Raw genomic sequence first — 13093 nt, 5'->3', positions numbered from 1 at the left:
GCATCTTGAGATCTATCATCCTGGCTGTCCATTTGCCAACATTTCCTCTGGCCATACAAGTCCCGGTGATGGCCTTCATATAGTTTGGGCAATTGATCATCAGCGACTTCTGCCCTATCGTTTCCACCTTACGCCTCGTCGTCTTTCCGTCCAGCTAGCGCATCTGGAATCTTCTCTCCTTTCCAGAGTATGATCTAGCTCCCCTCACCACCACAATGACGTTGTTCTCTCGTTTCTTGCAGCTGCTGTCGCTGCTTCTGCTCATTTGCGCAGTGACCGCGGAGCACACATCCAACTGGGCGGTGCTGGTCTCAACCTCCCGATTCTGGTTCAACTACCGTCACCTCGCCAATGTCCTATCCCTTTACCGAACTGTTAAACGGCTCGGCATTCCCGACTCACAAATCATCCTCATGCTGCCTGATGACATGGCCTGCAACCCCCGCAACGCCTTCCCTGGAACCGTATACAGTAATGCGGACCGCGCCGTCGACCTGTACGGCGACAACATCGAGGTGGACTACAGGGGCTACGAGGTCACAGTGGAGAACTTCATTCGCCTCCTAACCGACCGACTCGACGAAGACGTACCACGCAGCAAGAGACTTGGGTCCGATGCGGGCAGCAATGTACTCGTATACATGACCGGCCACGGTGGAGACCAGTTCCTGAAATTCCAGGACGCGGAGGAGATCGGTGCATGGGATTTGGCCGATGCATTTGGCCAGATGTGGGAGAAGAAGCGCTACCACGAATTGTTGTTCATGATTGATACTTGCCAGGCGAATACTATGTACACCCACTTCTACTCACCCAACATCGTCGCCACTGGATCCAGTGAACTTGACCAGTCGTCTTACTCCCACCATGCGGATAACGATGTCGGAGTTGCGGTTATTGATCGTTGGACCTACTACGTGCTTGAGTTCCTCGAAACCCAAGTGACTAGTGCCAATTCCAAGTTGAATTTAGGTGATCTGTTCGACTCCTATGACGAATCGAAAATTCATTCACAGCCCGGTGTGCGATGGGACTTGTTCCCCGGCGGCGAACAGGAAGGCCGTCTTCGGACTGTGGTGGACTTCTTTGGCAATGTCCAGAATGTCGAGGTTGAGAATGCTAACGCAACAGAACCGGGTTCCTTGAAGGAAGACCTGGCTGAGATTGCGCGACTGGTGGAGAAGTGGCAGAGGCGCGATGTTGAGTACTCCGCCATTCTCAATAACTCGACAGAGCAACAGGCCGGCTCACCTTCAGTTCATTTGCCCCGGAAGCAGACTGTTGGGCCCACCCGAATGACAGACGATAGCAGCTGGGGCAAGCGCCTGGTTGGTATATCCGTTGTGGGAGCATGCACTGCCATCTGGGTTGCCGGTTCATATCTTGGGCGCTCTGTGGCTTAACTCAATCGAGCCATAAGTCTAGTTTTGTCAATTTTTAGCCCAGGATTACTGTATATAGCATGTTATTGGAGCTCGGCGTTCAGCGTGATGTTAGGCAAGGTGCCTATCTCTTATCTACGATTGCTTTTCAACAAATTTTGGCATATAGAATAATTAGCATTCATATTAAAATGCATTTAGAAGCATATCAATTGAGTATGAGACAATCTGCAACAGATGGTTCGAAGCACCAATGAGCTGTCTTGGAATTGGACCACAAGTAAGCGGGTCGCATGATTGTCAAAGTGTAGGGTTATAGCGCGCATTATTCCTGTTTAATGCATTATATGGGACATTTCGAGTCAAATAATAGAATTTTTTAGGTAGAACAGTAAAAAGGCATATGTTAGCACATACAGTTGCATCTATACAGATTTTCTTATGCGAAACCACTTAAGCATCACCTCTTCAAAGATATACACAGTAGCAGATTTGTGGATTGTGAAATTAGTCAAGGAATCTCTCTCATGCAGATTTGCAGTAAATAGACCCAGTATAATAGATAATATGTAAGTATCAAGCAGGGGGAAGTAATTAAACGAATAATTCGACTGTCTCGGCGACCGATGGAATCCAGTGGCACGTGCCCGACGCGTCGCGCTTTCCCTTCCGGAGCAACTAGATTCGACCGCAATCAACCTCACGATAATTCCCCAACTTTGCTGTGCTGTGCTTTGCTTTGCTTTGCTCCGTTCTATTTTCTATTTTTAATTCTTCATGCTCACACTCATCTCCTACCCTCCACCTTAGCTGGCCATGTATCTTCCGCGCCAGCTCATCTCCCAATTATACCTTCAACTCCTCCGAACTCAGAATCCGCAATCCCCGTCTGTCTTGATCCTTGTGGCACTCGAACCCGACGCGCTATGTGCTTGTCGAATTCTCACCGAACTATTAAAACGCGACTTTATCCCTCATAAAATACAACCAGTGGGCGGCTATGGCGACCTTGCGCGCGTGGGGCAGGACCTGGTTCAGCCGATGCAGACCACCAATGGCGGTTCCGGAGGTGTGGTCGTGTGTCTTGGTGTAGGAGGACTGGTCGATTTGGCAGATATTCTGGGATTGAACAACCCTGAAGATGGTTCAGAGAATATGGGAGGGGTCGATATCTGGGTCTTCGACGCGCGCCGGCCATGGAACCTGGGCAATGTCTTCGGAGGTCAAGGTGGTATGAGCTCAGCGATGGCGGAGATCGATATAAATGCACGACGGCGCGGGCGCGGAGTTGATAACGGGTGTATCACCCCTGCTTACACGTCGAAGAACGGTGGCATTGTCGTGTTTGACGATGGCGATATTGAGGGAGATCTCAGCAGTGAACGAGAGGCATACTATGCCCTTTTGGATATGCCCGAGGTTGACGAAGATGACGAGAGTGAGGATGGATCTATTGGTGAGGCGGACGATGAAGACACACAGCCTGGCTCGAAAAAGCGCAAGTCTTGGTCCGGCCGCGAGGATGAGGACGATTCAGACGAAGATGACGGACCTCCAAGGCAGCGGAAACGCAGCAACTCGGTACGTCCATTTTTTTCTTTTTTCTTTACAGCCGATGTTGGATATTAGACCAAGGGCTAACATACTGCAGGGGTCTTCATTTGTCACTTCACCCAGTCGGGGAAGGAGGAATGGGATCAACTCGTCCAACTCATCACGTTCTGTCACCCCTACCAGTGATTCCCCATCGCCTGAAGAGCAAAAAGAACCATCGGCACGATCTTTGAAGCGGCGCTTAATTCGACTCAAAAAGAAACACGAGGCGGTATTGCAAAATTACTACGCGTCAGGTACATCATACTCCGAGCCAATCTCTTCTTTGATCTACTCCCTAGCATCGGAACTTGGCCGTGAGGACAACGACCTTCTTTGGCTTGCGATTATCGGTGTTTCCAGCTTAGAGCTTAGCGGCCGAACCATGACTGGTGTGGGAATTTCAAATACCTCGGACTCGGGAGGTTCTGCAGGCTGGGGTGGACAGCGTGGAGAACATATTCGCCAGATTCTACGAGATGAAGTCCACCGTCTCAATCCACCTGACCCATTGGAGCAAAATCGAGATATTAGGGGCGAGATTCATGGAGTCATACCAACTACAGCTAGATCTCCCACCGACACATCAATCCGTCTTTCCCCAGAGCCGCGTTTCCTGCTTGTTCGTCACTGGTCGCTCTATGAGAGTATGCTTCACAGTCCTTATTTGGCCCCAAGGCTCCATGTCTGGACTGAAAACGGTCGCAAGCGACTGCACAAGCTGTTTGCCAAGATGGGTATCAGTCTCACCCAGTGTCACCAATACTATACACATATGGACATGGAATTGAAGCGGGTGCTTCGGGGGCGGCTGCTCAAGTATGCACCGATGTATGGTTTGGATGGCCTGGTTCCTCCAGAACCATCTGGAAACTCCAGTTCCCGTGAAGGTTGGGGCTTTGTTCGTTGCTGGGGCTGGAAAGCATGTCTCTCTGCCACAGATGTCGGCGTTATTCTCGGAGCTATGCTCGAGGTCGGCCCACACGAGACTTCCCCTTCCTGGGATGCGGCACGTATACCTCGATTACAGAGCTCAACGAACGCTCCTGAAAATGCAGGCGCTCTGGAAGAATCCGATTCGGCAAGCATTATTCCTCGCTTTTTCAGTGCATATGATGCCACTTCCCTCACATCTGAAGCGCCTACCATTCTGATGGGGGCCTTGCCCCTGGCTCAGCATCTCCACCGTGCGATCCTTCGCACTGGCACATCACTGCTCTCCAAGCACCAAATTCGACATCTTCGAGCCTTCCGCATTGCTGTTGTCAAGGATGGACCGGATGTGCAACTTTTTACGAACCCTGGGGCTTTGACAAAATTGGCCTTGTGGATTGCGGAAGCCATTCGAGTACAAGAGCGTGAAAAAGGTGACTCGGTGAAGATTGGGCGGAAACGAGCTGCCGGTACTCCTCTCGTCCTTGCCGGGCTTGATGAGGCCCGAGATCTATATGTCGTGGTAGGCACTGGTGGTGGTGGCGGCGTGATCGACTTTGCCGCCATGTCGAAGCGTCAGGAAGAGCGACGCAAGAAGAAGGAGGCCAAGGAGAAGAAAGACAAGGCGCGGGCGGAAAACCGAGCTAAGCGCGCTGCTGAGCGTGCCGAGCGAGAAGACGATGAAGCCGAAGAATCTGAAGACGAATCCGAATCGTCCTCCGAATCGGAATCGGAATCCGAAGATGAGGAAGACCCTCGGGGCAAGAAACACCTGTTGCGCAATCGGTTCGGTATCGCCTTCCAGGAAGTGGTCCAGGAGACCAATGCCCGTGTCCGTATTGACAGCTTCGAGCACTGTGTGGTCGAGGTAGCGAAGGACGACCTCGGTGGTTTCTTGGAGGCACTGAGCTTCCGGAGCGTGGTGGGCTAACAGCTCATTCACACGAAAACTCACATTCTTTTACGCAGTCTACGACCTGACATATTGCACTATTTACACGCTTTTTGAGTTATGGGGGGAAAGGACTTGGGTTTGAGGATGCGCTGGACTGAAAGGGACTACATGATCAATGAGCTGTTGCATTCACGTCCGTTCTCTTGCATTTCTAAGGTCCTTTGCGGACAATGGCGTTTGGAGGTGCTGTGTTTTATTATCGTCATCTAGTATTTGGTAGCCATCGATCTCCAGCAATGAAATCTATTTTGCATCGGTCTTCTCTCCGGTCTTCTCTCCGATTAGTTCTCCCCGCATCCCCCGCACCAATCGCGCCACGGTTACCGAACTCCCTCTCTGTCATTCCTTATAGATCAACCTCAAAACCAATTGATCCGCACAACGAATTGCTATTTCCATTTTCTTTACCTGATTGAGTACAATGTCGCAACCACAGCAATACCCTTCTCTACCTCGCGAGAGTACGCTCGCCCAACTCCCGGCAGAATACCCCACCGACACCCAAGACCAAATCTCCCAGATACTCGCAACCTCCACGATCAACCGTCTCGTTGTGCTAGACGACGATCCAACTGGCACGCAAACCTGCCACGACATCAATGTTCTCGCCGTCTGGGACATCCCAACCCTAACAGCAGAATTCCAAAACAATTCAGCGGGATTCTTCATCCTTACAAACTCTCGCGCTCTCCCACCCAAAGAGGCCGAAACCCTAATCAAAACAATATGCTCAAACGTCTCTGCTGCCGCCCAATCTACCGGCAATAAAGTCGACATCGTCCTCCGCGGCGATAGCACACTGCGTGGCCACTTCCCACTGGAAACGGACGTTGCACAGTCTGTCTTCGGTCCAGCAGACGCACTAGTCCTAGCACCATTCTTCTTCCAAGGTGGCCGGTATACCATCAAGGATATACACTATGTCGCAGAAGGAGATCAACTCGTTCCAGCGGGCTCAACACAGTTTGCGAAAGATGCGACATTCGGGTATAAGAGCTCCAATCTACGTGATTATGTACAAGAAAAAGCGGCTGGGCGGTTCTCAAGCGATCAATTGCACTCTGTGACTATTGATGAGATAAGGCGTGGAGGCCCCGAGGCTGTTTGTGAGAAATTGCTCGCCTCCCCAGCAGGTGGTGTGATCATTGTCAACGCAGCCGCAGAGTCCGATATGCACGTCTTTGTTGCGGGTTTGTTACTCGGTATGCCTCCCTTCCCCTCTAAAACAAAGAAGACATGGTCGAGCAAGTTCTAATCCATCTTAGCTGAATCAAAGGGCAAACACTTCCTCTACCGTACAGGCGCAGCATTTGTCTCAACAAGACTCGGTATCCGCTCCAAAGCCCCCATAACCGCGACCGAGCTTGAACTCCCCCTCACCACGACAGACTGGTGGCCTTATTCTTGCGGGCTCATATGTACCAAAGACAACAGCCCAGCTGAAAGTGCTGACAGACCGCCGTGGAAGTATGGGTCAACTCGCAATAATCGAAATCAAAGTCGAGGAGCTTATCGCTTCGCCTGAGACGGCCGCGGAGACTGTATCGCGTATCGTCAAGGAGACGGAATCGCATCTAAGTGCTGGGACGGATACGCTGGTTATGACTAGTCGGAAGCTTATTACGGGGAAGGATGAGCTTTCGTCGTTGAGCATTGGGGCTGCTGTAGCCGAGGCGCTTGTCAGTGTTTTACAGCGGATTGAAGTACGGCCAAGGTATATTATTGCAAAGGTATGGTTTCTTCTTCACCGTTTGGCTTAATGCTTCTTTGTGACTGTGGTATATTGACGTTTGTTTCTCTTTAGGGTGGTATTACCTCTTCTGATGCGGCAACGAAGGGCTTGAATGTCAAGCGGGCTTTGATTGTTGGTCAAGCTGCTCCTGGTGTGCCTTTGTGGAGGTGTGATGAGACTACATCTCGGCATCGGGGTGTGCCTTTCGTTGTATTTCCTGGTAATGTGGGTGGAGAGGAGACGCTTTGTGAGTTGGTTGAGGGATGGAGTTAGATAAAAACACTAGACTATATGAGATTACATGGAAGATGCAATTCAACTTGATGGGACTGTATTCTTAGCTGTAAACTTTACAAAGTAACTTCAAAGAGTAATGGACTCCCACCAGAAGCTAACACTAGCGCCAGCACGCAGTCCACGGATGTAGTGCCACCACCCGATTGGAATGTACAAGCACTCACCCTCATGCAGGACAGTCTCAACGTACTCCGCCTTCTGGAAGCCAGGCCACTGCTCCTCCCAGTGTTCAGCCTCTGCGGGTGACAGCTCGATCGCTGCAATATCGACCTTGGAGGTGTTGGACATGTCAATCAGTCTCTTTGTGGGTTTCTGGTCTGGCGCACCCTTCTCCGGTGCTGATGTTACCCACTCAGATTCACGGGGGTGGATTTGTGAAGCTGGGGTATGTGGTGAGTAGAGACGGACGTACTTAGTACCGACAACCTGTACTAGGATATTGTGGTAGGCATCATGGTGTAAGGGGGAGATGGTCCATGAGGGCCCAACCCAGGTATTGATAAGAGGCTCACTAGGCATGCTTGTCTGTGGGCTATTGTCGGACTCATCGTCAATAGATGGCGGTGATGGCGGTTCCTGCTCATCTTCAGGGTCGGTAGAAAGCTGCAGTGTCTCAGTGATCTGAGCCTTCAATTCGGTCTGCTTGCGTCGTTTCGCGAGATACACTGGAGTTCCAGCCTCCGGAAGAGGCGGATCAATGTAGCAATAATCAGGAACTGCAATGTCATTGCGGAGCTCGGGAATCTGGCGCATAAGATCGTGTTGTGCCATGTACCCTGTCTCGCCAGACTCTTGCTCAGAAGGTGACTGGTCATCTTGGTGGCCATTCCAGAGATACTTCTTAGCAAATTCTTGGATTTCCATAATCTTCTGGCCCCACTCTTCGTCTGTGTACGATCTACCGACTTCCACAGGAATCAAACGTTTGCCGTTCAGTGTGCGATTCCACCAGTATTCGCGCGAAGCCCAGGGCCGGGTATTCATTGCAGGCCAGTGGTCGACATTATCGGTAATCACGAGCGGGGTTCGGATATTTTCGATATGGTTCTCCATATACGCCATGGTAGGATTTGATACCCGGGGAATGGGGTGATCTAAACGGGGTTCGGGAATTGAGGTGGGGGGGAACATGGTAGGATGCATGTCTGGCACGGTCTTTTGTCGCTTTTGGGGAGGGCCCTCTGGTTTCATAGAATCTTCAGATTCAACAGGCTCATCGCCCCATTTGTCCGTGGCCAGTTTGATTTCAGAAAATAATCTGTTAATCAACTGCTCGCGACCACGTCCACCCGTCATAATCAATGTCATGTCAAGGGCATGAATAGCCTCTTTCACCCAGCTCGCTTCAATATTGATTTTTGTAGTTGCTTTGTAGCCCTTAAGCTCCTCGGTGAGTTTTTCAATATTGATTTGGGCCTTCTCAGCTAAAGGAGGATACTGTGGAGCGAGACCGCAGTTGAGGATGATAAGGTAACATGCTTTCACGATCGACGCGTCAGTGTAAAGGTTATGCCAGCATTCAGGAACCTTGTGCAATGGGAACACATTCAGTTGTTCATAAGCGTAAGCAATGGCGTCGTTGGGCTTATTGAAAAGCAGTTCTTGAATTGGCTCCCCGTATTCGATGACTGGGTCATCGCTCAGAGTGGAAAGTGCCTGTTTAATCGCTTCGGCGAGACTCATGGCGACAAAGGACGGTGCGGTTTGGCAGGAACAATGGAGGGCTCACTAACGACGGAATCTCACCAGGCGCGTAGCCAAATTCACAATCGTTTAGCCCTCACACAAGAGAAAGAGGGAACGAATGCCCTGAAGTAGTTTTGAGCTGTTTCAAGCCAACAACTGAACCTGCCTTAGATAGTAGACGAAGATCTGCTAAGATCTTTCATGGAACGCGTAGCAAAATTCACGAGAAATAGCTTCGTAGATAGAGAGGAAATTCATGAGATGTAGCAGAAATCACAATCGTGTAGCATCCATGGATGCGCGTATGCGGGGGTCAAGAGGGGAAGGCGAGGAGTGTGAGTCTAAGTTGTAAGTAACTGAAGCTGTCTTCATCAAAGGTTTGTCTTATCGATAACGATAACGATAACGATAACGATAAGAGCTCCATGGCTGGTATAAGCGGGGTTCAAACCCTGGAAGGTCCCGAGGTCCATTTCACAAGATGTTATAAGTATACTTTGGAATTTGACGGTCACAGGAAGTTCAAATTGCTGTTGATCAAAGTCCACGGGTGTTGATATATAAATATTCATAGTTGATTCAAATGCTTGTCCAATGCTGAGCATGTACAATAACCTCGTGGGATATATATTTTCAGCAATCGTGCTGGACATGAAAAAGTGAACGATAGCCATGCAAACGCAAGCAGGGCAGATTCCTTGGAAGGAAAGAAGGGAGGAAATATCATATACTATGCAAAGCGCATGGTGAGACGCAAAAGCACAGGGAAGGAAACGCTCTATCTTGTGCGCTGGAAGCCCATGAATTGCATCATGTGACCATATCTAGCTCTGAGTAGGCAAAGCTCCTTCAAATATTGTTATGCGAGGCTGACAGGCTGACATTCGTGGCTCTCCGACAAAGCATATAGTATTGCACGGTGCTTTAGGACAAACTTCCAAGGTTGGAACTTGACCTGGAGCAATTCAATAGTACGAAGTCCATAGACATTCCGTTATACTAACAACATTCTCAGCCAAATGGCACATAAACCTAAAGCTTTGGAACAATCGTCCCACCAGGTTTTCATCAGGCACCCCATTTTCAGGCCAACACAGAATCTGGTCTCACCGTCCCGCCTTATGCCAACGACCCCATCCATGCATGAAGCCGACGTGGCTGACGGATCGACCTGTCGAAGACATAACTAGCCAATAATACGCCCCGAGCTCTAGTATTGCCCCAGTTAGAACCAAACGCTTATGCACAGATCGTCGCTGGCGCAAACATCATACTACTAGCTTGACGGGGCGGCTTTGAGCCTGGACCTGACGTTGGGGACGTACTTTCCCTCGTACGCGTTTCCACTTTGTGTATTAGTGACATTGTCCACTAAGGTCCCTAAATATACAGGATTTGAGGCTCACAAAAACAGTCTCACATTCACCTGGGATATCTCCGGGATAAGCCAGCAAAATCGACCGCGCATCCATGAAAGTATAGGTTGGCTAAATAGGCTTTCGATGCCCGGCGCATCACAGAAAGTCAAAAATATTGGATTTGAACGACGCTAATCAATTCCTGATTGGTGACGGTACTTTTGTTTGATTCTCGCTCAGATTCGGCTGCAAGGCTAGACCCCGGGTGATCCATTTCGATGTGGCTAATTGACCCGAGCCTTGTGCGTGGGTGGCTTTACACTTGCACTTAAAAAGAATGGATGGGCCAGAACATCAGATCCCTGTTTACTGAAAATCTTGATCGAAACTGGGAATCTCCTCGACAATATCCCAGTCGGTGGGGTAGAGTGCATCAAGACGGGATTACCCCTGCTTGTTCCCAATTTTGGAGCTGTCATGGAGCCCGGGTGGTCTGTTCAACTGCATTCGGCGTACGGCGCCTACGTGACTTTTGTGTACATACAGGACTGGTTGAGATTGTTTGCCGAATTGAAAATCTGGACTTACAAAGTACATTGTGGGTATATGTGCGCTCCTGTTGCTTGGAGTGATTCGCCAGTGTGGTGCCGAAGGTCATGAACCGTGGGCCAAGATACATATCCGAAAGGGTAATCTCTCAAAAAAGTCAGTCATGGGGCTAATGCGACGGGTAATGCACAGACACTCAGATCAGTGATTGATTCGACATGCATAAGGTGACGAGATCAGGAATCGGAACCTTGATCGCATGGTGTGCAGCAGGGACCGGGGTAAGGAGAATTCAATGTATCAAGAAGTGCGGTGATTTGGAATCATTTGAGCAAGGTCACCGAGACAGTGCAACCACCACATCTCATGGATGTCCCTGTTTCTACAATGATTGGTCCAACATCCTGGTCCCCTGCTGAGCTGATCACAGTTCTGGTCCTCGGATGGCTGTCACATCTGCAGCGCGTAGGCTCTGGGCTGGCAATTAACCCAGGACAAAAGTACGAGAAATGGATCCATGATGATTTAGCTTGTACTTCTGGCAAGTACGGGTCCCAACAAATTCATGTCTATATGCAACAGTTCATTTTGTGCATGATAAGCTGTAGATTTGACGTCAATCAAACCGACTGAGGTCATGATATGAAAGATTGGTAGAGTCCAGACCATCTGAGAATAGAATGAATGCTGTTTATTCGATGCAGAAAACTTGGAAACTTAGATGCAGTGAGTCTCAAAAATGGGCATCGAGTCAACAATCCTTCGATTGCAATAAGTTGGTATATAGATGTGCCTAGATCGCGAGACCGAACAAATCGAATAGCATCAATTTTGGCAGGCCCACTCAGTATACGACCATCGCCAACAACCTTGGAATGAAGTACTCCTTCGCATCCTTCGGTGCAGTATTTCATCACACCAGGTTAGAACATTCGTCATCCAGCATAAGCAACTAGTCTCTGGATAGCAGTTAGCACCGAATTATACATACAAGCTGGATTTTTGGCCCCCGGGGGCAAAAAAACAATCGTACGTATAGCACGAATGTACAGTAGTCAATCACTGCAGGGGCAATTGGATGCATCCAACGAGACTAAAATACCCAGAATGCCACCGCCCCGCACGGAAGGACCGAGTCGGAAAAAAAGCGACTAAGTACGAAAGTCCAAAGTACGTGTCAACTCCCGGGGACAAAGTACGCGCCACGAAAGCCGGCAGAAAGAGGTATCCACTAAGAAGCGAACCCCTGAGATGCAAAGCCAAGGGAATCGAAACTCAAAGTTCAGTGTCCCAGGTACCTGTATACGTATATTGGTGGGGAAGGTAGATCTTCAAACAAAGAAAGAAAAAGCCGTCAATCCAGTGTGGCGAACACAAGGCGCAAGGGTGGAGATCTCGATCATGGACAAAAGGACTCTCACATGACCAGAACGCGGGTCAATAGTGCGAAAATCATAGCAAGGGGAATGACTTCAGCTACCAATTGGCAGACTTAAATTTCTTACCCATCACCGCGGCACCGGATCCTGCATTCCGATGGGACTTGCGTCGCCACTGGTGGAAGGACTAGTAGAGGGATCATTCCCGTTGGTCGGGGGGATGTGACAAAGAAACCGGGTGAAACGGGAGTGGGCGAATTGGTAAAGTTGTAACGGTAACGGAGTACAAACAATTCGGTCATAGTGGAGTACGTTGAGATTGACCCGGTTCCATGGCTTCCTTTGTTTTTCCCGTTTTCCCCTGGCGGCTCCGGAGGGGCAAAAGAAAAAAAACTGGGCCCATCCACTTTGACAAAGCAGTGTTGAAGGCGATCTGCTTTCATGATTGGTCCGCGGATGCATAGATCGAATCCCCGGACCAAGTTGTGGATTTCTTTTCTTTTTGAAAGTGGTACACTAAAACATATCGCTTATAGCTGAGAACCCGCAGTCGAAACAGCCTCGGTGATCAAAGTGAGAATGTGATCGAATAATCTTGGGGAGTCGTAATCAATCCATGGCCAAGTGAAGTGGAAAATAAAATACTCGGTGTTTCCAGTTGTTCCAAGGTTCGTATCGATGAACCTTAGAAAAGTTTGTACCACCGAGTAATCTACTCTGTAGTACTTTAGTCAATCTGCAAAGTACCTGTCAGCACTAACGCGAGTTGGACCCCTCAAGCTCAGAGTCTAGATCGGTATTTGAAGTGGCTGATGTTCGGTACTCAACCTGTCAAATGATCCACCATGGGGTCGAGACCAGCTAAGCTCAGGGAAAAAGCAATCCGGAAGGCCCCCGCAGTGAAACCCGTATTCGAAGAATCACCTAGATCATGACCCGGGTGATTAGGCATAGCACTGAACCTTGAGCAATAAACTTCAGTCTCGATCGATCGGAAGGCGCGGGAAGTTACGTATAATGCGCCCATCGCAAATGGCGGCATTGTCGTGATAACCCGCTGGTCTCAGCAGGGAAGTCTCAGACTAGAGCGAAGTCAACCTCGCGTTTCAAGCTGCATCCCGTATCGGGAACTCTCGATCACCCAAGAACCAAGGAGTCGGTAACTGGGTGATCTACATTACCTCATGTAGCTTCAGTATCCCACTTTTTCTTAGGGATGTGTATGAGCC

General features: G+C 49.5%; 4 protein-coding genes across 4 annotated transcripts; 3 read left to right on the top strand and 1 right to left on the bottom strand.

Annotated features, from left to right (window-relative positions):
- Positions 1-215: 215 nt before the first annotated feature.
- N7503_011946 (GPI-anchored transamidase) lies at positions 216-1403 on the top strand (the record flags this gene model as incomplete). The annotated part of the gene is made up of 1 exon (XM_057071492.1): positions 216-1403. The coding sequence occupies one exon, from the start codon at positions 216-218 to the stop codon at positions 1401-1403; it is 1188 nt and encodes a 395-aa protein (XP_056918103.1).
- Positions 1404-2198: 795 nt separating this feature from the next.
- On the top strand, positions 2199-4839 carry N7503_011945 (cell division control 45 family protein; the record flags this gene model as incomplete). Its single annotated transcript, XM_057071491.1, has 2 exons — positions 2199-2963; positions 3034-4839. 2 exons carry the CDS (start codon positions 2199-2201, stop codon positions 4837-4839), a joined length of 2571 nt encoding a protein of 856 aa, XP_056918102.1.
- Positions 4840-5284: 445 nt separating this feature from the next.
- Positions 5285-6868, top strand: N7503_011944 (uncharacterized protein; the record flags this gene model as incomplete). The annotated part of the gene is given in 4 exon segments (XM_057071490.1): positions 5285-6065; positions 6129-6281; positions 6298-6593; positions 6668-6868. 4 exon segments carry the CDS (start codon positions 5285-5287, stop codon positions 6866-6868), a joined length of 1431 nt encoding a protein of 476 aa, XP_056918101.1.
- A 90-nt stretch (positions 6869-6958) lies between these two features.
- On the bottom strand, positions 6959-8575 carry N7503_011943 (putative JmjC domain protein; the record flags this gene model as incomplete). Its single annotated transcript, XM_057071489.1, has 1 exon — positions 6959-8575. One exon carries the CDS (start codon positions 8573-8575, stop codon positions 6959-6961), a length of 1617 nt encoding a protein of 538 aa, XP_056918100.1.
- Between the last annotated feature and the right edge of the window lie 4518 nt (positions 8576-13093).

This window comes from Penicillium pulvis (genome assembly GCF_028828015.1).
Source record: "Penicillium pulvis strain IBT 33274 chromosome Unknown scaffold_8_segment0_segment0, whole genome shotgun sequence".
Classification (NCBI taxonomy): domain Eukaryota; kingdom Fungi; phylum Ascomycota; class Eurotiomycetes; order Eurotiales; family Aspergillaceae; genus Penicillium; species Penicillium pulvis.
Note: the sequence above shows the minus strand (reverse complement) of the source record. Positions and strands in the feature narration are given on the sequence as shown.